The sequence below is a fragment of the Pelobates fuscus genome, chromosome 5, assembly GCF_036172605.1.
Source record: "Pelobates fuscus isolate aPelFus1 chromosome 5, aPelFus1.pri, whole genome shotgun sequence".
NCBI classification, from domain to species: domain Eukaryota; kingdom Metazoa; phylum Chordata; class Amphibia; order Anura; family Pelobatidae; genus Pelobates; species Pelobates fuscus.
The window spans coordinates 221030852-221054896 of record NC_086321.1 but is presented as its reverse complement, the minus strand read 5'-3'; the positions used below and the strand labels follow the sequence as shown (position 1 = coordinate 221054896).

The 24045-nt window shown below is 38.0% G+C and overlaps 1 protein-coding gene across 1 annotated transcript in view; it reads right to left on the bottom strand.

The window, feature by feature from the left end:
• CEMIP2 (cell migration inducing hyaluronidase 2) overlaps positions 1 to 24045 on the bottom strand; it is a 113212-nt gene that overhangs the window by 10316 nt on the left and 78851 nt on the right. The window contains exons 13-20 of the mRNA XM_063455042.1: positions 22724 to 22855; positions 20251 to 20286; positions 18223 to 18378; positions 16126 to 16303; positions 12554 to 12769; positions 7253 to 7461; positions 4070 to 4243; positions 3153 to 3372 (exon numbers count right to left, since the gene is read on the bottom strand). Coding sequence (XP_063311112.1) covers positions 3153 to 3372; positions 4070 to 4243; positions 7253 to 7461; positions 12554 to 12769; positions 16126 to 16303; positions 18223 to 18378; positions 20251 to 20286; positions 22724 to 22855 — 1321 coding nt within the window. The remainder of the gene's footprint in view (positions 1 to 3152; positions 3373 to 4069; positions 4244 to 7252; positions 7462 to 12553; positions 12770 to 16125; positions 16304 to 18222; positions 18379 to 20250; positions 20287 to 22723; positions 22856 to 24045) is intronic.

Below are 24045 nucleotides of genomic sequence, written 5' to 3'. Positions count from 1 at the left end.
ATCAAACAGAAACTGGACTAGTCAATTTACAATTCATTTTGTTTGTTTTACATTTAATTATGTCAGTAATGTGTAAATATGTACATACTCCCTCTTTCCTGTCATTTTTCATCATTCATTTACAATTTCAAAATCATTTTACTAGACTAGTGTTACTCTGTAAACATCTGGGAGGTCAAACTTATAAACCTCTCATTTACAAGATATTTTTTTTTTTGTTTATTCCTTTGGTTCTTCACCAAAAAGGAGAATTTAAAAAACGGAATTTCACAAATAGGATCACTTTAGGAAGATGTGCATAGAGCATTATTTGTGGTTATAAAACCTTCCATACTACAAAAATGTGGATTTTAGATTTTAAAAAAACAAAGAAAATCCCAAATAATTGATGTAGTATTATTCATTAGGGACACGGAGAGGCAAGTCCTCCATTTTCTAATAACCTAATGCAATATGTTTAATATAGAATCTAGAAGAGGCTACGAGACATTGCAAGATTTTGACAAGATTGATAAAATCATTGTTAAAAATCTGGGAGACTGTCCAATAAATAGGCAAAATTAATAAGATCCAGAAGACTGTAGCAAATGAACTGGATTGCTGTTGTGAGAGTATAATTCAATAAGTGCGCCCAGAAATTAAACTTCTGATGTAGCCATGGAAAACCGGTATATAAGCTATATAAATCTATGAATTGCCAGAATATTGCAAAGACTGCTCAAATTTCCTAATTCATGGTTAACCAAACTAGCATATTCTCATTCATACACGACACTGAAGAGGAAAAGACTGGCCTGACTTTGTTTCCTGTAACATAATGGCAGAGAATGCGGATGAAAATAGATCTGTGAGTCTTGTTTTCTCAAGCCTGCCAAAAGCAGGTAGGGTAACAGACTCATGCCATTTCAGATTCTACAAAAAGCGGAAAGTAAGATCCAGAGTTTGACAAAGACTGCAAATATGGTTAAATAAAGTGTCCAAAGTATCTTCTTAAGATCGAGGAAGACTGCAAATACTCCAAGGGTCCAACATACATGGAACACACAGAGAAACATAGAAATCCACACCCTGTCTGACCATGCAAGTTGTGGCAAGATCTTGTTCAAATCTCCAATTGTAGAGGGGTTGCTCGTGTAAAGACAGTATCAACATACAGGGAACCTGTAGCTACGGCATCTGAGGGCGTCTCGGAAGTCACACTTTCCAGTTGAGCAGTGTTGAATGAGTGCATGTGTTCCACAGTTCTTGACAATTTACATTTTGTCCTGGTGAGTCGTATTTTTACCCAATGTCTTACTTGTACAAAAGTCTTTTGAAATACCTGTCTACGCCAGTTAGTAGACCAACCACAGAGAAAACGGTTTTGGAAGCTAATCAAGCTCTCAATTCTGCAAAGTTTTAGACATGCTATAAAAGGTATAAAAATCAGAGAGAGTAAGGGGATGAATCTGAAGAAGGTGATATTTTAACCCTTCTGACTATCCTTAAGAAAAAGTCAGCATCAAGTGCCTGATCTATGAACATAATGCATTCACAAGAGACATTGATGAGTTCGTGAAATTAAAGGGACACTGTAGGCACCCAGACCACGTCAGCTCATTTAAGTGGTCTGGGTGCAAACTCTCATCATCCATGGCCCTGAGCGTGCAATTATTGCAGACTTTATAAACTGCAATAATTACCTGCTAGGGTTAACTCCTCCTGTAGTGCCATTAGTGGGACTTCCGGGTGGATTGGTGACTTTTGGTCACCCAAACAACGCTGGACGTCCTCACACTATGCATGAGGACTTCCAGCGTCCATGGAATCCCCATAAGAAAGCATTGAATAATGCTTTCCTATAGGGAAATTCTAATGCGAGTGCGGCCATTGCCACACATGCGCATTAGGTCTCCCCACCGGCTGGTGTCAGTGGGGGAGGAGCGTGGGGGGGGGGGACCTTGACAGAGGGGGAAGTTATAATGTCAGGAAAACAAGTTTTTTTTCATACTTTCCCTTTAACAAATTAACTGGTCAAACACAGTGAGACATTGTGGTGGTCAGTTGACCCACAGTGAACTGTGAAAGCATAGGTTATGTGTAGGGAATGGGAGGATTGTTTTGATGCAAGAAGTTACCCAGGAATATGGAATATTTTTTAGGAACTTCATAAAAGGACTGCAGGCTAGGAGAAAGTCTAACAGAAAGGGGTAAAATTGAAGCCCTTGATAAATGTCCTATAGATTAGAATTTGCAGAGGTGGATCGGACAGGGGACAAGAGAATGCCATTAGCGGGATGGAAATGGGTATATTTGTGGTTAAAAGAGTAAAGAGAAAACAAAAGGGAGCCAAGAACCGAGCCTTGAGGGACACCAACTAAGTCAGGTAGCGGGAAGGAGGTGATGTCAGAAAATTATACACTAAACGAGCCACTGGAAGGCAGTGGATGTAGAAGAGAATTAAGAGAGTATACAGACTTTTGGACTTAGCAGTGTACAAATCATTGATCATTTTTGTTACGGCTGTTTCAGTAGAGTGAAAAGAGCAGAAACCAGACTGAAGAGGGTAAAGGAGAGAGTTAGAATTAAGGAAGCTAGTAAGACTGTTGGCACATGAGCTGCCCTAAAAGCTTAGAGGTAAATTGAAGAAGTTAGGGGGAGAAGCAGGATCAAGAGAAGGCTTCATCAGGATCGTGCAGACAACTGACTTCCTCCAACAGTGTTCTGCTCTATAGGAGAACCTTTGGAGCAACCTTGTGATCTGAGCGTGTAAGTGGGTTGAATGCATGATTGCGGATTAAAGTATGCTTTGTTTGGAGTTGCCTGTTCTAGAGCGGTAGAAAGGACAGAGCTATATAAGGAGATAGCTTGAGAAGGACAGGAGAAAGTTAAAAAGGAAATGTGGGTAGGGGGATGCACATAGGAATTAATGGTCCGTGGAACTGACATAGAATATTCCTGCCATTATATCCATGCCATCAGGCCTTTCTCTGCTCTTTCTTTAATTTCACCTACCCTTACAGCTATAATAACTTCCAGAAGAACAGATAAAATTGATCACAAATGATTAAATACTAACAAATGTTCATGCACTCATACCAAGTATATGAACCAACACAAATTTTATTCTAATTGTGTATCTCAGAGTTTTTGCTAGCAGAAAACACACTTACTTGAGATGCTCCACAAGTCTTGCAAGGTGCAGTGGTCTTCATGGGCATAGGTATTGTCGCAGTGGGTGCTTTGGCATACTTTGGGTAAGCTTTGGCCATACAGTTGCTGGTAGCGTTGGATTGCACAGTTGCTAAAATCTGTACTCTTTCACAACCCTGAGATGAGCAATAACTGTGGCCATCCCTGGGATGTTTTGCTTGCAGAAAGAGGAATAACAATCTATATATAGAGATGAGATAAAATGTTTAAAAAAAAAACAACAACAAAAACTGCTGCTCCAGACCTATTTAAGTATAAAGGTTTTGCGTGCCATAATCAAAAAGACCCAGACATTTAGAATACAAAACAGGCATTCCAGTTTGAGTTATACAAGGAAATTCTAATGTATCAATGTCCAGTTGCTCTTACACAGTGCGTTTAGTAAAGCAATTCCATACCACTCAATAAGGGCTAAAGTTCACATCACATAGCTGGTCAAACCCCAATTGTCAAATGAATATGTTTTTATTTATTTTTAATCTTAGCAAACACTTATCGCCAATGCATTGAATATTCCTGAACTATATAAAGTGTTCTAATTTAGAACAGATTTCACTGTTGACAGCAAAGGACTCAAAGTAGGGACAAAAAAAGGGAAGCCACACTAATTCAAATGCCACCATAAAACTAGATATAACTGCTATGCAGCATGGGAGGCACAATACCTACCAGATACATTTATGATAGAGAACCCTTGCTAGGAGTCATTGGATTTCAAGATACAACATAATGCATGCCTCGCAATGGTTCTGTAAGAATGCAATTTATGTAATGGTTCATGTAAAAAAAGTGCTTTCTTTAGGTACCACTGTATAAAAAGTTTAAACATTTTTCATTTTTACATGAAGCATAATGACAAATGCTTGGACGTAATTACCCTGTACTGTTGTCAAAAAAGAATCTTCCAGCTGATCTGTTTTTCTCCAATTCTTGTATTGAGGACACTGCTTGGAATTCTTCCACGTTGGATGTCTGATTTTTAACGAGCTGTGATCTTACCTGAAACACAGTATTTGTTGGATAGCAGAGACCAACTCTGATCCAATCACCTCTGAAAAAAGTATTATTGCAACAGTTAAATAAAGGCCAAATTCAATTTTCAAAATATTTGTAATTGGCAATAAGAAACTTTTTTTTTCCTACAGGAGTAAAATGAAAATAAAATGGAATAGTCTGCAAAACAAGAATTATAAATAGTATATTTAATGATTTAGAAGATTGCAGGGGCTCATTATCAATATGTCTTTATAAATACTAATTTAGCTGCTCTCTGCAAAAGGATGGGTTTTAGTAAATCAAACAATACAGATGCACTAAATACACCAAACATTACTTGCAATTACATGTGTGCACAATACAGTATAAAACCATAATGACATTTACTAACATATTTTTTTTTTTTTTTACTTTCTTATAATTCTTCAATCCACATCCCAAACTGTATGTAACCAATTGTTGGGGGTTCTGCAATCAATATTCATCATTTACAAATTAAATAAAGGACAATTAACGAACTGGGAGTGTAAATGCAGTTAGGTCCAGAAATATTTGGACACTGACACAGTTTTTATAATTTTGGCTCTGGATGGCAATGGATTTGAAATCAAATGCTGGGTTTCCTCCTTTGTGATTCTTTGTCAGGCCTTTATTGCAGCGGTCTTCAGCGGTGTGTGTGTCTTATTCCCTTAAGTTTTGTCTTTAGCAAGTGAAATGCATGCTTGATCGGGCTGAGATCAGGTAATTGACTTGGCCATTGGAGAATATTTTACCGTATTTATCGGCGTATAACACGCACCTCATTTTTAGAAAGAAATTCCAGGAAATTTACCCCCCTCCCATGGTATTCTCCCCCCCCTCCCCTCCCATGGTATTCTCCCCCCCCTCCCCTCCCATGGTATTCTCCCCCCCCTCCCCTCCCATGGTATTCTCCCCCCCCTCCCCTCCCATGGTATTCTCCCCCCCCTCCCCTCCCATGGTATTCTCCCCCCCCTCCCCTCCCATGGTATTCTCCCCCCCCTCCCCTCCCATGGTATTCTCCCCCCCCTCCCCTCCCATGGTATTCTCCCCCCCCTCCCCTCCCATGGTATTCTCCCCCCCCTCCCCTCCCATGGTATTCTCCCCCCCCTCCCCTCCCATGGTATTCTCCCCCCCTCCCCTCCCATGGTATTCTCCCCCCCTCCCCTCCCATAGTATTCCCCCCCCCTCCCCTCCCATAGTGTACTTCCCCCCCCCCCCTCCCCTCCCCTAGTGTACTTTCCTCCCCCTCCCCTCCCATAGTGTACTTTCCTCCCCTCCCATAGTGTACTTTCCTCCCCTCCCATAGTGTACTTTCCTCCCCCTCCCCTCGTGTACTTTCCTCCCACTCCCCTCCCATAGTGTACTTTCCTCCCCCTCCCCTCCCCTCCCATAGTGTACTTTCCTCCCCTCCCATAGTGTACTTTCCTCCCCTCCCATAATTACTTACCTGTCCTGAAGCGTGGGCCGGCTTCACAGCGCGCACCGCGGTACAGGAACTTTAATTTAAGGTTCCGGTTTCCGGCGGGACTGAAAGGAAGTGTGCACACTATTGTGCACACTTCCTTTCAGTCCCGCCGGAAACCGGAACCTGAAATTAAAGTTCCTGTACCGCGGTGCGCGCTGTGAAGCCGGCCCACGCTTCAGGACAGGTAAGTAATTATGGGATATCGGCGTATAACACGCACCCACGATTTTCCCCCTATTTTCAGGGGAAAAAAGTGCGTGTTATACGCCGATAAATACGGTACTTCTTTGCCTAAAAAAAAATCTTGAGTTGCTTTTCAGTATGTTTTGTGTCTTCCATCTGTAAAGCGAAGTGCTGTCCAATCAACTTCGCTACATTTTTGTCTGAATCGGAGCAGACAATCATAATATGATTATATGATATGATTGACCATCATCAATATTACACTAGTGACCCAATGCCATTGGAAGCCAAGCATACCCATGCCATTACACTGCCGCCGTGGTATGCTTCAGATCATGAACCTTTCCAAGCCTTCGCCATACTTTTTTCTTCCCATTATTCGAGTACAGGTTGATCTTAGTCTCATCTGTCCAAAGAATGCTTTTCCTGAACTGGACTTCATTTTTTTCTTTTGTTTTTTTGGCAAAGTCTAATCCAGCCTTTATATTCTTGATGCTTATGAATGGTTTCCACCTTGTAGAGTTGTGGTGAACCCTCTGTATTTGCTCTTGGGAAGTCTACTCTTTATGGTAGACTTGAATAATGATATGCCTACCTCCTGGAGAGTTTTCTTCACTTGGATGGATGTTGTGAAGTGTTTTTTTTTTTTTTTTTACCATAGAAAGAATCCTAGAATCATCCACCATGATTGTTTTCCTGGAGGTCCAGGCCATGTTGTGTTAGTGTGTTCTTTTTATCTCCGAATGTTCAAAACGGTTGATTTGGCCACTCCAAATGTTCCTGCTATCTCTCTGATTTTTTATTTTTTTTGGAAGCCTAAGAATGGCTTGTTGCACTTTCATTGAGAGCTCCTTTGACCGCATGTGGTGGGTTCACAGCAACAGCTCCCATATGCGATTGCCATACCTAAATTCAACTTCACACAATTTACCTGCTTAATCGATGAAGAAAAGGAATAGCCCACACCTGACCATAAAACTGCTTTGGAGTAAATTGTCCAATTACTTTTGGTGTCTTGAAAGAGAGGGGCTACATATTAAAGAGCTGTAATTCCTAAACTTTCCTCCAATTTGGAGGTGAATACACTCAAATTAAAGCCGAGAGACTGCACTTTAAGCACATATTGATTATTAATTGTGACTTGATTTATTCTGGTAAACAGCAAAAACAACAAAACCTGTGTCAGTGTCCAAATATTTCTAGACATGACTGTACATACGATTAAGATAGATACGTTTTTCTTTTTTTTTGCCATAATACATACGCAAAAGTGCTTATTATGCACATAATTTATTTGCTTTTTTAAATGTTTTATTCTACATTAGAAAATCATTTTGAATAAAAGAATTACGCTAATAGAAAGACATGGATAAATAGATAGATAGAATTGCTTACTTGTCGAAGTTTACAAGGTAAAAGAAAGTGGTTTGGGGAGCCTGCCCATTCCAATGTATGGTGTATCCTTTCTGTAGCATCACCACAGGTTGGTATTGTTGGTAAGTGGCTTTTTGATTAATTCCTCTAAGAGTAAAAGGCTTGGAGTGGTATTCATCTCTTACAATGCTCATAATAAGATTTGATGGGATCCATGTTTGCACGTAAATCTTAGGAAAAAGAAAACAGGATTCAGGCTATGAATATGCATGAGCAAACATAAAAATAAAAAAAAGTACATGCGATAGAGGAATTGAATTGCACAGTCATGAAACATGGGAAGGACAAAGGGTGTAATTACACAGATTAAAAAAAAAAAAAAAAAGCATCATAGATATGGATGTTTTTCGACACAATCACCACGGAAATGCATCATTTTTTAAATATATTTAATCCAAAGAATAGAAGGGAACATAGAGGAATTTATTTATTAACCAGAACTGTAGGCAAAAAGTTTTGATTTGGAGAAATTCTTCAACTACCCTTTAGCAAACGGTTTATCATTGCCTTAAGTTTGCTTTGATTTCCTACAATATGGAGTTCGGTGAATACACCCCTGTGTAGAAATAGCAATACCAGACTGTTTCTTTTAAAGAGTACAGAAATAAAATATGCAGAATCTATGAAACATATTAAAATAAACAATTCTTATCAGAACCACAAATCTATATTATTAAATCTATATTATTTAGGAGTTAAATGAGTTTTGTTTATATTATTTAAGGGTAAGACTGGAATGTGCATTATGAAATCCAGTGCATGACGGGGTATACTAGAGGAATTTCTAGGAACATTTTAACAAGGAATAGTTATGTCCCTTAAAAGGCTGTTACATTCCAGAGCACTTTTAGTAGAAATATAATAAAACCTCCTATAAAAGTTGCCATCTATAACAGTAGGTTCTTTAACAAGTTAAAATTATAAAAGCACATTGGAACAAAGCACCATCGCAGGCATGTCATTTTATTCACTTGATAGTGTATTAGAGATGACGGGAAGTCAAAATCATGGCCTTTATTTTGCAATTAGGTTCTTAATTCAGCATAATACACTATTCAGTGGATAAGCTCTAATATGGGACTCCTGTGTTAAAAAATAAAAAAAAAACTAGTTTAAACAAAAAGTTTAATTAATGCAAAAATTAATTATTTAACACATTTCAATCTATTAAAGGAATGCTATAGGCTTCAAAACAACTTTCGCTTAATGTAGCAGTTTTTGTGTATAGATTATGCCTCTGCATTCTGACGGCTCAATTATCTGCCATTTAGGAGTTCAATCAGTTTTGATTCTCTTTTTGTAGACCTAGCCACCCCGACCCCCTTGCTGTGACCGACACAGCCTGTATGAAACATTTTTCATTTTCAATCAGATGTTAACTTGCTTTAGGCATCTGTAGGCTTCAGAAGGCTATAAACAGAGCAGGAGATAAGAAATTATTGATTAAACAGGCGCTTCCTGGAAAGGAAATTATAGATAGTTTAGGTTAATTTATTGCAGTGTTTAGGAAGGCTGTACAAGTCACATTCAGGGAGGTGTGCTGTATAAGCAAAGTAATTTAACTGCTATATAGAATGATCTATAGACCAAAACTGCTTCATTAAGGTAAAGTTGTTTTGGTGCGTATAGTGTTTCTTTAAGATCATAAATGGGGAAATATAAAAAATAAAAAAAGACATCTATCCTAAAATATATCATCTAAATATACAATGGTCTATATGTGGTAATTACTCAGTGACTATTTTTTGCTGGCTTGTTACTTCAACACATTATACATTAACTTTATCATTTAAAATGGAGGTCCTGGAGATATTAAGACACGCCAAGCTCCTTGCTTACGTTATGTGGCATCTTAACAGAGATGGACAAAAAGTTAACATTCTCTAAGAACACTAACATGTTCAGAGTTTTGTTCTTTACACAACAGCAAAGGAATTATTTGCTCTTCAATGGTATTTGAATGCAAGAAGATTGTGTTTTAATAAATAATGTATACCTCTAAAATAGCCATTATTGTATACTCATTTTGTGTCATACCTCATGTCATTTATTACATGTGATTTTACAGAGGAAGAGATTCTATTTCAACTGTCAAAGTAAAGACAAATAAGTCAATGGGACCTGATGGAATACACCCGAAGTTATTAAAAGAGCTTAGTGGTGTACTAGCAAAACCATTAACAGATTTATTTAACCAATCATTGTTAACAGGAGTAGTCCTAGAAGATTGGAAGTTAGCGTATGTTGTGCCCATTCACAAGAAATATAGTAGGGAGGAGTCAGGCAACTATAGGCCAGTAAGCCTTACTTCAGTAGTGGGGAAAGTAATGGAAACCATGTTAAAGGATAGGATTGTTGAACATCTAAAATCACATGGATTTCAAGATCAGAGATAACATGGATTTATTTCAGGGAGATCATGCCAAACTAATCTTATTGATTTTTTTTGATTGAGCGACTGAAATAATAGATCACCTTACCTAGATTTCAGTAGGGCTTTTGACACTGTTCCACAGAAGAGTTATCAATAAATTGCAAAGTTTAGATTCCAATATTGTTGAATGAGTAAGGCAGTGGCTGAGTGACGGGCAACAGAGGGTTGTAGTCAGTGGTATATTCAAAGCATGGTCTTGTCACCAGTGGGATACCTCAGGGATCTGTACTTGGACCCATTCTCTTTAATTTTTTTATTAGTGATGTTGCAGGAGGTCTTGATGGTACTAAGATATGTAACAGGGTTGATGTTCCAGGGGGGATAAGCCAAATAGCAAATGATTTAGGTAAACTAAAAAATGGTTCGAGTTATGGCAGCTGACATTTAATGTGGATAAGTGCAAGATAATGCATCTTGGACGTAAAAAACCAAGGGCAGAGTATAGAATCTTTGATAGAGTCCTAACCTCAAAATCTGAGGAAAGGGATTTAGGGATAATTATTTCAGTTGACTTAAAGGTAGGCAGACAATGTAATAGAGCAGCAGGAAAGGCTAGCAGAATGCTTGGTGGTATAGGGAGAGGTATTCGCAGTAGAAAGAGGGAAGTGATCATGCCATTGTACAGATCACTGGTGAGACCTCACAGAGTATTGTACGCAGTACTGGAGACCGTATCTCCAGAAGGATACTAATACTTTAGAGAGCGTTCCGAGAAGGGCTACTAAACTGGTTCAACTTTCAAGGATAGGTAAAAGGAACTTAACATGTATAGCTTGAAGGAAAGACAAGACAGGGGGGATATGAAAGAAAAATTTAAATACATAAAGGGAATCAACACAGTAAAGGAGGAGACTATACTTAAAAGAAGAAAAACTACCACAACAAGAGGACATAGTCTTAAATTAGAGGGGCAAAGGTTTAATAATAATATCAGGAAGTACTATTTTACTGAGAGGCTAGTGGGTGCATAGAATAGCCTTCCAGCTGAAGTGGTAGAGATTAACACTGTGAAGGAGTTTAAGCATGCCTGGGGTAGGCATAAGCCTATCCTAGCTATAAGATAAGGCCAGAGTATTGAAAGTATTTAGAAAATTTGGCAGACTAAATGGGCCGAATGGTTCTTATCTGCCGTCACATTCTATATCTACCATGAGCATTGTCGTACTTGGTAACTGGAGGCAATTTCTGCTGTTGCACAGTTACATAGCTGAACTGAGACGTGCGTCCATCAAGTTCAGCCTTCCTCACATATGTTTTTGCTGTTGATCCAAAAGAAGGCAAAAAACCCAGTCTGAAGCGCTTCCAATTTTGAAACAAGCTAGGAAAAAAAATTCCTTCTTGACCCCAAAATAGCAGTCAGATATCTCCTTGGATCAAGCAGCTATTACCCCACTAATTAGAAATTATATCCCTGTATGTTATGTTTTTGCAAGTATTTATCCAATTGCTGTTTAAACATCTGTATGGACTCTGATAAAACCACCTCTTCAGGCAGAGAATTCCATATCCTTATTGCTCTTACTGTAAAAAAGAAATGTCCTTTGCCTTAGATGAAATCTCCTTTCTTCCAGCCTAAATTTGTGACTTCGTGTCCTGTGTATAGCCCTGAATATATTTGTATAATGTTATATCCCCTATGAGGCACAATTTTTCCAAACGAACGAAATTTAAATTTTTTAACCTTTTTTCGTAACTAAAATGCTCCATTCCATTTATCAATTTTGTAGCTCGTCTCTGCACTTTTTCTAGTGCCATGATTTCCTTCTTTAGAACAGGTGCCCAAAATTGCAAAGTGTATGCAAGGTGTGGTCTTACCAGGGGTTTATAAAGAGGCAAAATTATATTTTTGTCCCGAGAATTTATGCCCCTATTTATACATGACATAACCTTACTGGCCTTAGCAACTGCAGATTGACATTTCATATTGTTGCCTACTTTGTTGTCTATAACAATTCCCAAATCCTTCTTGTGTGTGGTTATCCCTAATTCACTACCATTAAGGGGGTAAGTTGCTTGTGTATTTTTACCCCAAAGGGCAAAACTTTGCATTTCTCTACATTAAATTTAATCTGCCATTTTAGTGCCCAATCCCCCAATCTATCTAAATCCCTCTGCAACAAAGCAATATCCTGCTCACATTTTATTACTTTACAAAGTTTTGCGTCATCTGCAAACACTAAAACATGGCTTTCAATGACTATTGCAAGATCATTTATAAATGTTAAAAGGGACACTAGTCACCCAGACCACTTCAGCTCAATGAAGTGGTCTGGGAGCCAGGTCTCCCAGGTTTTAACCCCTTCAGTTGTAAGTTTCAGAGAAACTGCTATGATTACATTGCAGGTTTAATTCAACCTCTAGTGGCTGTCTTCCTGACAGCCGCTAGAGGTGCTTCTGCGATAAATGCTTTCCTATGGACTGTGTGAATGCACATTCCGCTCCACTCGGGAGCAGACGTAGGAGTGGGAGGAGAGGTCACGAGCACCGAGGGAGCCCTGCGCTGGATTAAAGCAAGTAACTGAAAGGGTTGAAATCAGAGCTATAGCTTCATGTACAAGACTATGAATGAAACAGATACGTGCTTAGACAAGGGTTCCATTCATAATACCTGATGAATGAAACTCAAGTGCTAAACTAAATGAATTTTAAGCCCTTGCTAGGCAGGGGTTTATAGTAGATGCTTAGACGTCAGAGAAACAAATTTAAAGGGGATTAATTTATTCTAATTTGATATTTTAAATGCATTATCTCTATAGAGATTTCATATGCATAACTCCCACAGGCTGAAACTTGCCCATCATCCCAGCATGCAACTTAAGAAATCTAACCTGTGCATATCTGCCACTGCAGATCACTCCATTCCATTCTGTCATATTAATGCAGTCTGGGTGTCTAATCAGGTAATTGTCCACCCTAGCAATGTAAGTATCATTATAGCCAGATACAGAACCATCCACGTCATGGAAAATTGAGTTTTTATCGCCATCAAGATCACCATCTTCAAACCATGGACCTGGCTGACCGAAGAAAGCTTTCAGGGAAACCTGGAGAAGGAGAGGGGAAACCTTTCATTTATTCACCGTTTGTTTGAAACCAAAGAGGCACATTACATAATGGGTTTGTTTGTACTCAAAAAAATAAGGCCAGTAAAAAAAATAAAAATAAAAAATACACTTCATTATTGAGACTAAACGGTTTACACAGAAAATAGGACTTAAGCCAGGTCCCCAAATCAGTTCTCAATGGACAGAACTGTCCAGGGTTTCAGCATTTCCCAAGAGATGCCAAAAGATACCCATAGGTGTCAATTTCAGAACGAAAACTCCTGTGATGCTTTGTCAGGCAAAGCACTACAAGAGGTACAGCTCAGCAAAAATAAGGCTAATTTTATAAAAATTTGCCTTATTACACCCCTGGTTTTCAAGGAGACAACAGGTCCTGTTAGTTCCTAATAGTAAAGCTCAGTGCACCTGCCTTGCAAAGACTTTTCATTGAGCTGCACTGGGCAGTTTGTGATTGGACAGCCACATAAAGTCTGGGTGGGGTTAGAAAGGGAGGGTTTGCAAACCAGACTTCAGCAGGCTGTGCAAGCTGAGATAGTTAGAGATTATATATATATATATACACACACACACACACACACACAAACACCCCAAATGAACTAATGCACAATTAAAAGCATACATGTTATCAATTGGGTTATATATACTAGACAGGGATTTAAAAAAAAGAAATATGCAACCATACAAATATAGCTAAGCATTTAACCACTGACTGAGGAGACCACATTGGTGTATAACAGTAAATGCAATTACTACTGTAAATTAAGAGAGCACTTGCAGGTCCTAGTGATGAATAAATTCAGAGAATAAAAGATGAACACTTAAGTCCTACACTGAACTTAAAAAAAATAATATATAAATATTTATGGATGGAATGTTTCAAGTACATTTTAAAATGTATCGACAAATAGATATTATATACATCTTCGACATTAAATCACCTATCGATAGAGTTACAAAAAAATAAAACAAAGGATTCGTGTTAAACGCGTTTAGATATCTTAGTAAGTGATTTTGTAGAGCATTTAATGACTTTTGGAATCTAGAACAAAGATATAATGCTTTATTCATAGCCACAAGAAAAGCATCAGCCCTAAGTGCTGCCTTGAAGGCAAATGCATGACTGAAATGGGTTATCATGACGCCTACAGGCATTTCTTAACCATTTAGTGTATTGTTTTACCCTCAGTGATTTTAATTGTTTCTTAGGAGTATCGTAAATGAAATATTGTAGTTTAAAAAAGGGAAAGATTTGACATACTCAATATATGGGTTGGTTTAATTCCTTTTTCAAAACTGAAAATCCCCTTGTAATTTCTTAGTTTAGTGAATAACCCTGCAAGTATTCTTTGCAAAACAGTTGTGGCGGACCGCCTGGCACCCCCGACTGGGTACCTCCTCCACCTATCAGGCTTCCCAGTGTTCATCGAGTACCATAAGCACTGCACCTGACACCATAACTACAGTAGCCCCCTTAGCCACCACAGCTTGACTAGGGTCTCGCCAACCCTTCCCACCTTGGACCAAACACCTGGATCCAGCTCCCAGTGGAAGGACCTCTCCTCCAAGAAAGTATCGCTGTATAGCCAGTAAAAAAGCAAGTAATATACCAGTATAGCTGTTCCACCCTCCCCTTTCCCCCCCCATACATGAGCCAAGGCTTAATGCTGGAAGTCGTCTGCTTTATTGGAGGCCACACACAGCCTTTTATGCAAAAGCCCCTGGTTTCCAATACAAGAATATAGGGAAATCTCTCCCATGATCCTTTCTGCCTGAGAGATACGTATCTGAGAAGCAAACATATAATTAAATTATCCAGACGAACAATTCGAACACTGCAGTGGAACTCATTACAAGGTGTCAATTGGGCTTAACAAGCACACGGGTGGTCTCTGGTTTGTGCGGTTGTTCAGTTCCCGAACAAGCTAATCCCAAATCACACGAATAGAGCCTTTTACAGTGTATCTTGCAAGGCCCATAGTTCTGAGGCAGGAGACTGGCAAGCAGGCTCCTCCAGGAGCCCGTGGCAAGGTTATGTTCGCCACACTAGTTTCTCACACAGCAGAGATGTAAGAGAGTCACATCCTCTATCAATGACATCAATTACTGTCTTAAGGTACATCCCATGAGCTTCTAATTTGCCGATTGCAAGGAAATTAGGTAACTGGTCATATCTTGGAGTGCATGGATTACATAAATATGGTCTATTGTTTCATTTCAATGAACATATATCTTATTAAATTTAATGTGCAAACACAGTATAGGATCAATGAGCTGGTTTAGTCTGCCCGCTTACTTTGTTGGGTAATTCAGTACTGGATTTATATTGTGTTTATCACATACATATTTTTCCATATAATTCATAACATTTTTCATATATTTACTAAATTACCTAACTATATCCTGCTAGGGTAGTATTATATATACCCAAGTAACACCCTATAAGGTTCTTAACCAACAGTTCTATCTCCTTACAATTATTTTAATACCTGATTTAAATAAGCCCGATCAATAAAGTGGAACTGTCATTTCTCTTGAAATAAAAGTTCCTTGTCCCATCACCAAAAAAAAAAAAACCTTTGTCCAGTGCGACGTCATATTCTAATTAACCAGGCCCACCCACGTACTTTAAAAGAAATGCTATACACTAGTGCTTACGCAGCCCTTCTATAGTGCTGCCATTCTGTACTGTTGTGTGTGTGTGTTAAAAATTAGTTTGTATGATATGCTGTATGTGCCACAGTCAATATAATGTCATAAAAAATTTAAAAAAACAAAACAAAAATAAATTAAGCAGGCTTACTCTATACCTAGGATGTAATTGATATTGTTTAAGTGGAAATTAAACCTCCGCATTTGAAATCGATCAGTGGGAGACTGATTCCTCTTGGAATCACAATTTTTGGTCAAGCTACTTGAAAATGGCACGTGTATGGTACCTATAGTGATCATATAGTTAATGTAGTAGATAAGTGAACACAATTGTTGAACTCTAGCAAGGTTATTTATTAAACTGGATACTGACCAAGATATCCAAAGGGGACAAATTATTCACCCCTATTTGTTTGCAGCTCAATTATAATGGAACAAAATGAGCAATTACTTCAATTCCAAAACTAATGAATAGCCATGAGTTGTGGATTCAATAACTAATAGGAAGCTAAGCACAAGAATTACATTAGTAAATTCTATTTATCCTAGAGAGCTGGGAGAATCAGAATGTGGAACTTGCTAAAGTGTTTAGCCATATATTTACCATAAAGGCATATATATGGCTATACACTATAGGCAGTGGGTATATAATCATTATCTGTGGTTATTTGGTCATTTATACTTACATTCGCTCCAAATTTAAGGAAAGATATATTGTTCCTTGGGGTTAGTTGCCAGTTATTTTTCATCAGAAAACCAATGGCACTGGTAAACCGGTCAGGTGTTGGCATAAAATTTCTAAAAGTGCATTTTGTAAGACGGATTGGTCCATCGTAAATCTGAAATCCTCTGATTGGAAATGTTCTGTTGGGAAGCCACAAAAGATTCATTAAAAAAAATTAAATCCATAATCATGGGCAGTAAAAGCAGGTTACATACAAAATTGTTAATTATAACCAAACACATGCATCAAAGAGCATCTTTTATTATCCTGTTAAACATTATTGAGAACCCAAGTTGATATAATGGTATTCCAGTCATCTATATGTATGTATGTTCAAGACTAGTCCAGCACTTGCAGAAGCACTCACACAAAATAAAAAAATAAAACTTCCTAGTTGCCTTTACTTCTAGCATTAAGTTAAAAGAAAACAGAAACTGAATTGCAGGGATTGAATTGCACACACGCCTAGCCAGTGTTTGCACACATCATATAGGCAGTTTACACTACTTGGTGGAGCAGAGGGAGGGACGATATGGGGGAGGGTGGCAGAGGTTGTGACATTAGTTTCAGTGCTGTAAGCAGGGGCTTCAATATTTCTACTTAAAATGGGTTTGTGGGTCAGGATTAGTAGCTTTCATGGCAGGCAGATAGATGAGACTACTCCTGTAGTACCGTGGGCAAAATGTTTTATTTTTACGCAAACCCTGAAATGAATTAAAAAAAAAAAAAAAATAGGTCCTAGTACTCGCTAGAATTGAAAAAAAAAAAAAGAAAAGAAAAGAAAAACACACACACCTTAGACAACTTGGTAATCTCTAAATCCTGGACTGGTATAGGTTGCATAAGGACTGGTTTGGAAAACACTGCACTATATGATCATGCTTCCTAATATGCTGGTATAGAGGTTCTTTTTACAGAATAGAAAGTAATTGACTCCAATAATGTTATAGTCCAAAACACTATAACAACTACAGATTACAATTGTTCTATCCTAGGAGGATATGGGTAAAACTCATATTGCCTTGATTGATTGTGTTTGACAAAATTCTGGAATACCACGGTACTCTAATCACTTCACCTCTCATGGAGATCCCATATTGAGGAAAGTCACATCTGTACAATTAGAGACAGCCAGTAAAAGAAAATAGGGTCATCCAGCACTGACAAAATACAGTCATTATGGTCAGACCCAGTGTCTTTAATACAGCTATTTATAGTTTTCACCACAACTAATGGATCATAAGAGGCATGCATAACAAAAAGGCACAAAACCACATTTATAGAAAGGATCAATGTTATACATTTTTGACAACTAAATTCCTGAAGATAAGTAACAATGTATACAGTGTACTACTAAGACAGAGGCTAAAAAAAAAGCTAAACTGCATATGTGGTATTAAAATATAAATGAATCCTCAAAGCCTGATTTATCAACTATTTTCAGAGAAGAGAATAATGCATTGAATTAGTTAGGTGTTACCCTGCAAGGTACTCAAGTATACTTTGGTGAGTTCTAAGGTATACAGTACTCTGTTTTGTACAATGTGTGTACATATCGGCATATATGGACTTTATACCCCAAATCATTTTTCTGTACCTAAGTTGATCAATGAGATTTTTTTTCTCCTTTAGATGATCATGAATACATGCATTTAATTATATAAATCAACATGAAGGAGAGAACGTGTATTCTTATTAGGTTACATAACTACTTTAACTTGGAGCTAACATAATAGCATCATGTTTTAACCCATAAGAAGGATTTCTATAAGTTATATACACAATTCCACATCCAATAAGGAAAATGTATTTAACCCCTTAAGGACACATGACGTGTGACATGTCATGATTCCCTTTTATTCCAGAAGTTTGGTCCTTAAGGGGTTAAGGAGAAGAAACCCAAAGTCTAGTCCTACTGATTTAATCTTCTTAAACATAATTTGTTATGACAGAGATGTAAATTTTTCCGCAAATATAAAAAAAAAAAAGAAGAAGAAGAAGAGCCACGTATTCCTCTAACACATCATTGCGCCTCTTTTTCCTATAATGTAAAATGTACCTGTTTCTAGGAAGAGTGCGTGTTTTGTTATCCACTCCTCCAGTTCCCCAGTATTTGTTTTGGCCTCCCAAAAAGCCATAATTTCTGCTTTCACCAATAAACAGAGATTCTGACACTTCCTGACTGGAGCCTTCATCTTTAGGGAAACTTCCATCACTACGGAAAAAGGAAAAGTTACCACTGCTGCCTGTACTTTGTAATAATGCAGTGTTTTCATTAAAATGGTTTATTCAACATTTATTTCAAATTTGGGCACAAAATACACATACAACAGGCGGAGGGAAACTAAGAAAGAGAAGCGACTGTCTTGTGGTTAATTAAAAGCCGTAATGTTATGACAATTAAATGTAACTTTTATTACAATTTGCCCAAAGCTATAATTGTGCACTTGCATGTTGCAACTACTATTTAACTTCGCTAGGAAAAAAATAAAGTGAGAATTTAAAGTGAATTTCAAATTTAAAGGAACATTACAGTGTCAGAAATACAAAATGTGTATTACTCACACTATAAGTCTAAATAGCTGTCTCGCACGGGTCTCCTCACTTTTGCCCTCTCTCCTCCTCCTCCTCCTATCGCCAATCATGCATGCTGGCTAATGTCAATTCTGAGCAAATGTTCATGGACAGTATGCTATTCACTTGCTGAGAGCAGCCAGCTGACACTCTCAGCCTGTGAATGGCGACTGAATTGGCTTCCAGCCTCTGCAGCTCTGCAGACGCCAGAAGTGCATTACTAGTGCAGAGAGAAGTGCAGTGTCAACCTTTTAAGAGGGCAAATCCTTGCTAAATGGTTTGCCCTATTTCAGGGGATCTGGGCAAGGGTACTCCTCAAATCATAACCACTACAGCAGACTATAGTGGTTATGATGCTTGGAATAAACAAGTTACAATTTAAAACCAATCCGCTTTACAATGTATTTTATGTCAGATCACATACAAAAAAAAAAAAGTTTAAAAAGGATTTTAAACACATATACACAATTATTGTATCATTAAACAAATCAAACATATTGTAATAATTTAACCAAAATCTACAAATAAAGGGAACCCATAAAGCACTTTAGCTTGCTGAAGAGTGTCCTATTTTGTTTCCATTTTGGAAATAGTGCAGATTTCAATAGAAATTTACACCTTCATAAATTATACTGGTTACAACCCCTTGGCTTTTCAAGAAGACAACAGGTCCTGTTACTTCCTGGTTTGGTTAGCTTATTTGCACCAAACTCAGGAGGCAGCAATAGCATAAAGCACATTCCTTGCCCACCTGCCTTCTCATTGAGCTGCATTGGGAAGTCTGTGATTGGACAGCCACAGAAAGTCTGGGTGCGGTTAGAAGGGGAGGGTTTGTAAAGGCAGCAGACAAGAGATCTGCAGTATTTGCATGCTGTTTTTAGATATAACTCCAATGAAAAAATGCATAATTAAATTAATACATGTATATTTTTATTTGGGGTATATCTACCAAACTGTGATTTTTATTTCTATTATATTTTGACAGTGGAGTGTCCCTTTAAAATTATTTATATGCTTTACATTTTTAAGAAATGATATAGTCGACTATAGTCGAGATTAGTGCTGTGAGTGCCTCCAGAAAGAAACTAAAAACGGTCAGTCTCTCAATTAAAACTTGCTTTCAAATAGTGAAAACATAGCTTGTTTAGAGAATTTATCAGATTTTGTCTACTAAGACTTAAAATTTTAAAAATGCCTTTGAAATCCAGACAATTCCTACTTTTGTGTATAACCCTGTAGGTAGGTTTCAGTGTGCAACATACTTTCACACTGTCACTTAGCATTCTTCCTTAGAGGTACCAAGTTCCAGAAAAGAAAGCAATGATGGGTACTATTAAAATTAACAGGTTGTTAATTTGGAGAAACATTTTAAAGCTGCGGTGAATACATTTGGATCTAGAGACAATGGATCTACATACAGTTTAATGAGAGTGTGCATTGATGCCAAATTCAAAGCATAATTAAAGAAAAAGGGAATATGCAAGTGCAACATAAATATTAAAAGTTTACTAACCTGGCAAAAGTCAATCCAATTCCATTATCAGAAAACCTGTCCAAAAATAAAATTGGAAATCTTTGATAACATCCCAATGCATGTGCACATCTAAAAACGGCTAATAGACAAAGTTTCAACAATATCACTATTTACAAAGAAAAGGAGAAAAGCCTGTTCATTGTTCCAAGAGCACAATTAAGCATCTTTGGCAATAAAATGGTTCAATTCTATTTTAACGTTAAGAATATAGATAAAAGGTTTGATTATTTTTTTTTAACTTCTAGCCAAAGTCTTCAAATATGACCTTGCAAAAGGTCAATATAAGGGTCCATTCAGCAACTGCTCCAGTATTACTTAAGTGTGTAATTAAAAGACTTCTGATGACATAACCATAAAATAAGAATAATTTGGTTTAAAGCAGCTCTTGAGGAATTAGCCTAGGCGAGACCAACAATTTGTGAGTCACATCACAGGGCACCCAAAATGCTCCATGATGCTAGAAGTATACCCATATAACAGTGCCCACATTAAAGCAGAGCTGGTATATGTGAGATATTTGCACAACCAAATGACAAATGAAAATGTTTTGCTAGAAACCAGTGATTTTTTTGTTTACCTGCACTGCTGGGCATGGCATGTAAATTAGTCCAAAACCTCCAGTGCAAATCGGATAGAACTACTGAAGGAATAACCGAGTGAATGTGTAGTTGTACAACATTTCTGTGCACGAAGCATTATAGCGAACAAGGCATCAAGTTGTAGTAAAACTACCAGTGCAGTAACAGTAACGCTTTAACAACAGCACCTCTCGCATATAACACATACAGAGCACTCACATGATCACCGACACAGCACCGACATATTTTCTTTAGGTTTAGTTTCAGTGTCCATTTAAAGCTACATGCAGAATGTGATTAAATAGTACAAAAACAATAACAACTTGCGCAATTTTGTTTTAAATTCTTTTTGTATAAAATAATAAATAAAAAACAGTTAATGAGATTCTGATATGGGGGGGTGAGGGTGGGAGAGAGGGAGGGGTGCAACCCCTGAAGTATGAAGTACTAGCAAATGTCAGAGATTTAGAAAGGTAAATACACTAAAGCCAGACTTGAAAATCATTGCAACACGAGGCATCAATAAAGAAAGCATCAACAGATAATACACAGGCGGAGTTATTCACTAAACTCCAAAATGTAGCCAACTGAAATCCAGACTGCAAAATATTGGTATCAGTAAGTGATTTTGAAAAGTGCTGCAACTCTGATATAGTCAATGATAAACTATGTTAGACTCATATTTCCACTCTAACATGTTCTGAGTAGGAACATGATCTGTTTGGAGTGGAATGAAGGTGAACTGAGGCAGTCTCGCCAGAGCAGTGCTGTATGCATGGAGATGAACAGGTCACATGGAACATGAGTGGATCTCTTATCTTCCAACCTCATGATGTCACTTAATGTAGTCAGACACCAGCAAGGTGAGATGTTGGTGCTGTGAGCACTAGTGTGAAATCACTTGCTTTTTTCCTGTTGGATGATGGCTGTCCTTGTAAACGTTAGGCCCAGCAGGATACAAACTTCACAGCATCAGAATAATCTGTAAATTTGACATTCTTTATGGCTTCTCGGGTAAAACAGATGTATTTTAATAAGCAGATGAGAGTAAATGGAATGAAGCCCTGTAAAAGGCAAGCTGCCAAGCTGCAGTCCATTAGTTAAAGGAGCAGTTTCTCTTGCATCTGCAATCCATGTTTCCTTTATCTGGAAACGGTGTTTTAGAAGACAATTGACAGCATGCCCAGCATTCCCTGTCCATTCAGAGCTCAGTTGTCCATGTGTCTGGGAATAACTATTGTAGGAGATTGGAGGCCACAATAGGAATCTTGTGTTGAGACCTATTGCTCAGGTCCTCCTACTTGTCTTGCATAAATTCATTTTTTTCAGATTGCTTTAACAGTGTTGCCCAAATTAGTCGTGGAGAAGACTTCCACAATGTTGTTCCTTTTATTTTAGAAAATGTGTTTAGTTTGTTCTAGTAATTTGTATGACAGTAGAGGGCGTGCATTCAGCTGTCTGAGTTTGAGGCTGATTCAACCAAACCACTCTCATGGTAAACCAATAGTGAAAGCTAATGATGATCCGCAGAATGGGGTGTTTAAAAGGAGGATAAGCAGATCTCAAATATGAATGTTTGTACATTCAATTTTTTTCAATTAACAAATTACATTTTATATACATACACAAAATGTATGAGTTTTAATATATATACATATATATACATATATATATGTATATATATTAAAACTCATACATTTTGTGTATGTATATAAAATGTAATTTGTTAATTGAAAAAAATTGACATATATATACACACACACACATACACATATACACACACACACACACAATATTTTTCTTTGTATCTGAATAGTTGCTATATTTTTTAGCTGGTCTTTAAATAAATATTTGGTATTTCTACGTATACATACCCAGAGTTCTGTATAATAATATCTCCTCCACGCACCCAAGCACCATGATCATTATTTTTAAAGGAAATTAGACGGTCAATTAAGGCAGCTACACGTGGCTTCTTAGGATCAGCATCCACATGAGGACGAAATCTTTAAAAGGAAAATGGTAGTTAGAAAAAGTTGAAGTGTTGTTACAAAAACTGTGGAACACAAATATTTGCTAGACGGATGGAAATGAGGGGTGGGTGTTAACTATAGATTGAATAAAGTTTTTTTTTTTTTTTTTTTAGACAATCTTTATTTTTTCAAATAGTTTTTTACACATATGGTAAGTAGCAAGGTACAGAACAGTGACGTCAGTAAACATATGTACAGTTGTAATTTGCAACTCACAATCAATAAACGGTTACATACTAAATGTTCGTCAGATCAGTTGGCAAAATATACATAATAATTCAAACGGTTTCAACAATTCGTATAGACTGTGAGGTGTGTAGTGCAGCGGAGGTGGTGTTCTGAGTGAATCTCTCCACCTGAGTGGTATCACCAGGTCTCAATCCGTGACTTCTACCATTTGTTTTCTACATTAAGACGGCTCTGAGTCACATTAGTGTGGGTTTATACTACTATGAGTAATCTTAGTTTGTCGTGCTTTATCCCCCCATTTACCTCTGATGCCAGCTAGTTTTTCTACATCATCAGTTTGCCCTTGGAACAGAATATTACCGGGCTCATCGCTGAGCCGCCCTATCAGGGAACACTTCTGGGGTAAGAGGTACTCATGTGTGCCCATATTTCCGCCCCATGTTAACCTCAAGGTTGAGTAGGCAAGGGCCCTGTAAGCTAACGTTTTTACGTTCAATTTTTGACATGAGTGAGGATTAGGCTGGGGGTATGTTTGCCTTTCATACCCTAGCGTCAGCATGGGACTCGAGCCGGTCTGGAGTCTGGGTTGGTAGTCAGGAGATTTGCGTTGTACAGGTGACCTCAGGTCTTACGTCCACCGTGCCCTACATGGCCCCTCAAGTCTTACGTCTCGTGTTTATTTGTCAGTGAGTCTCTCCCAAGGGTCTGTCCGAGTCAGTCGTAGGGGATATGTCTGTCGTCCAGTCCGGGAAAGGGGTGAGGGATGGGGGGGGGTGGAGGGGAGGGTGTCTGTCAAGATTAGCTTTGCTCTTGGTTGTTCCCTATGGCCCTTGGGATATTCCACGCGAATTGGTGGTTCCATTGGCCAGATACACCTCCCAGGGATACCAGGTCAATGCACACTGTTCCTGTCTGCCATAAAGGTCCGCCGTGAGGGACTCCATCGCGTGGATTTCCTCTACCTTCGTTATCCA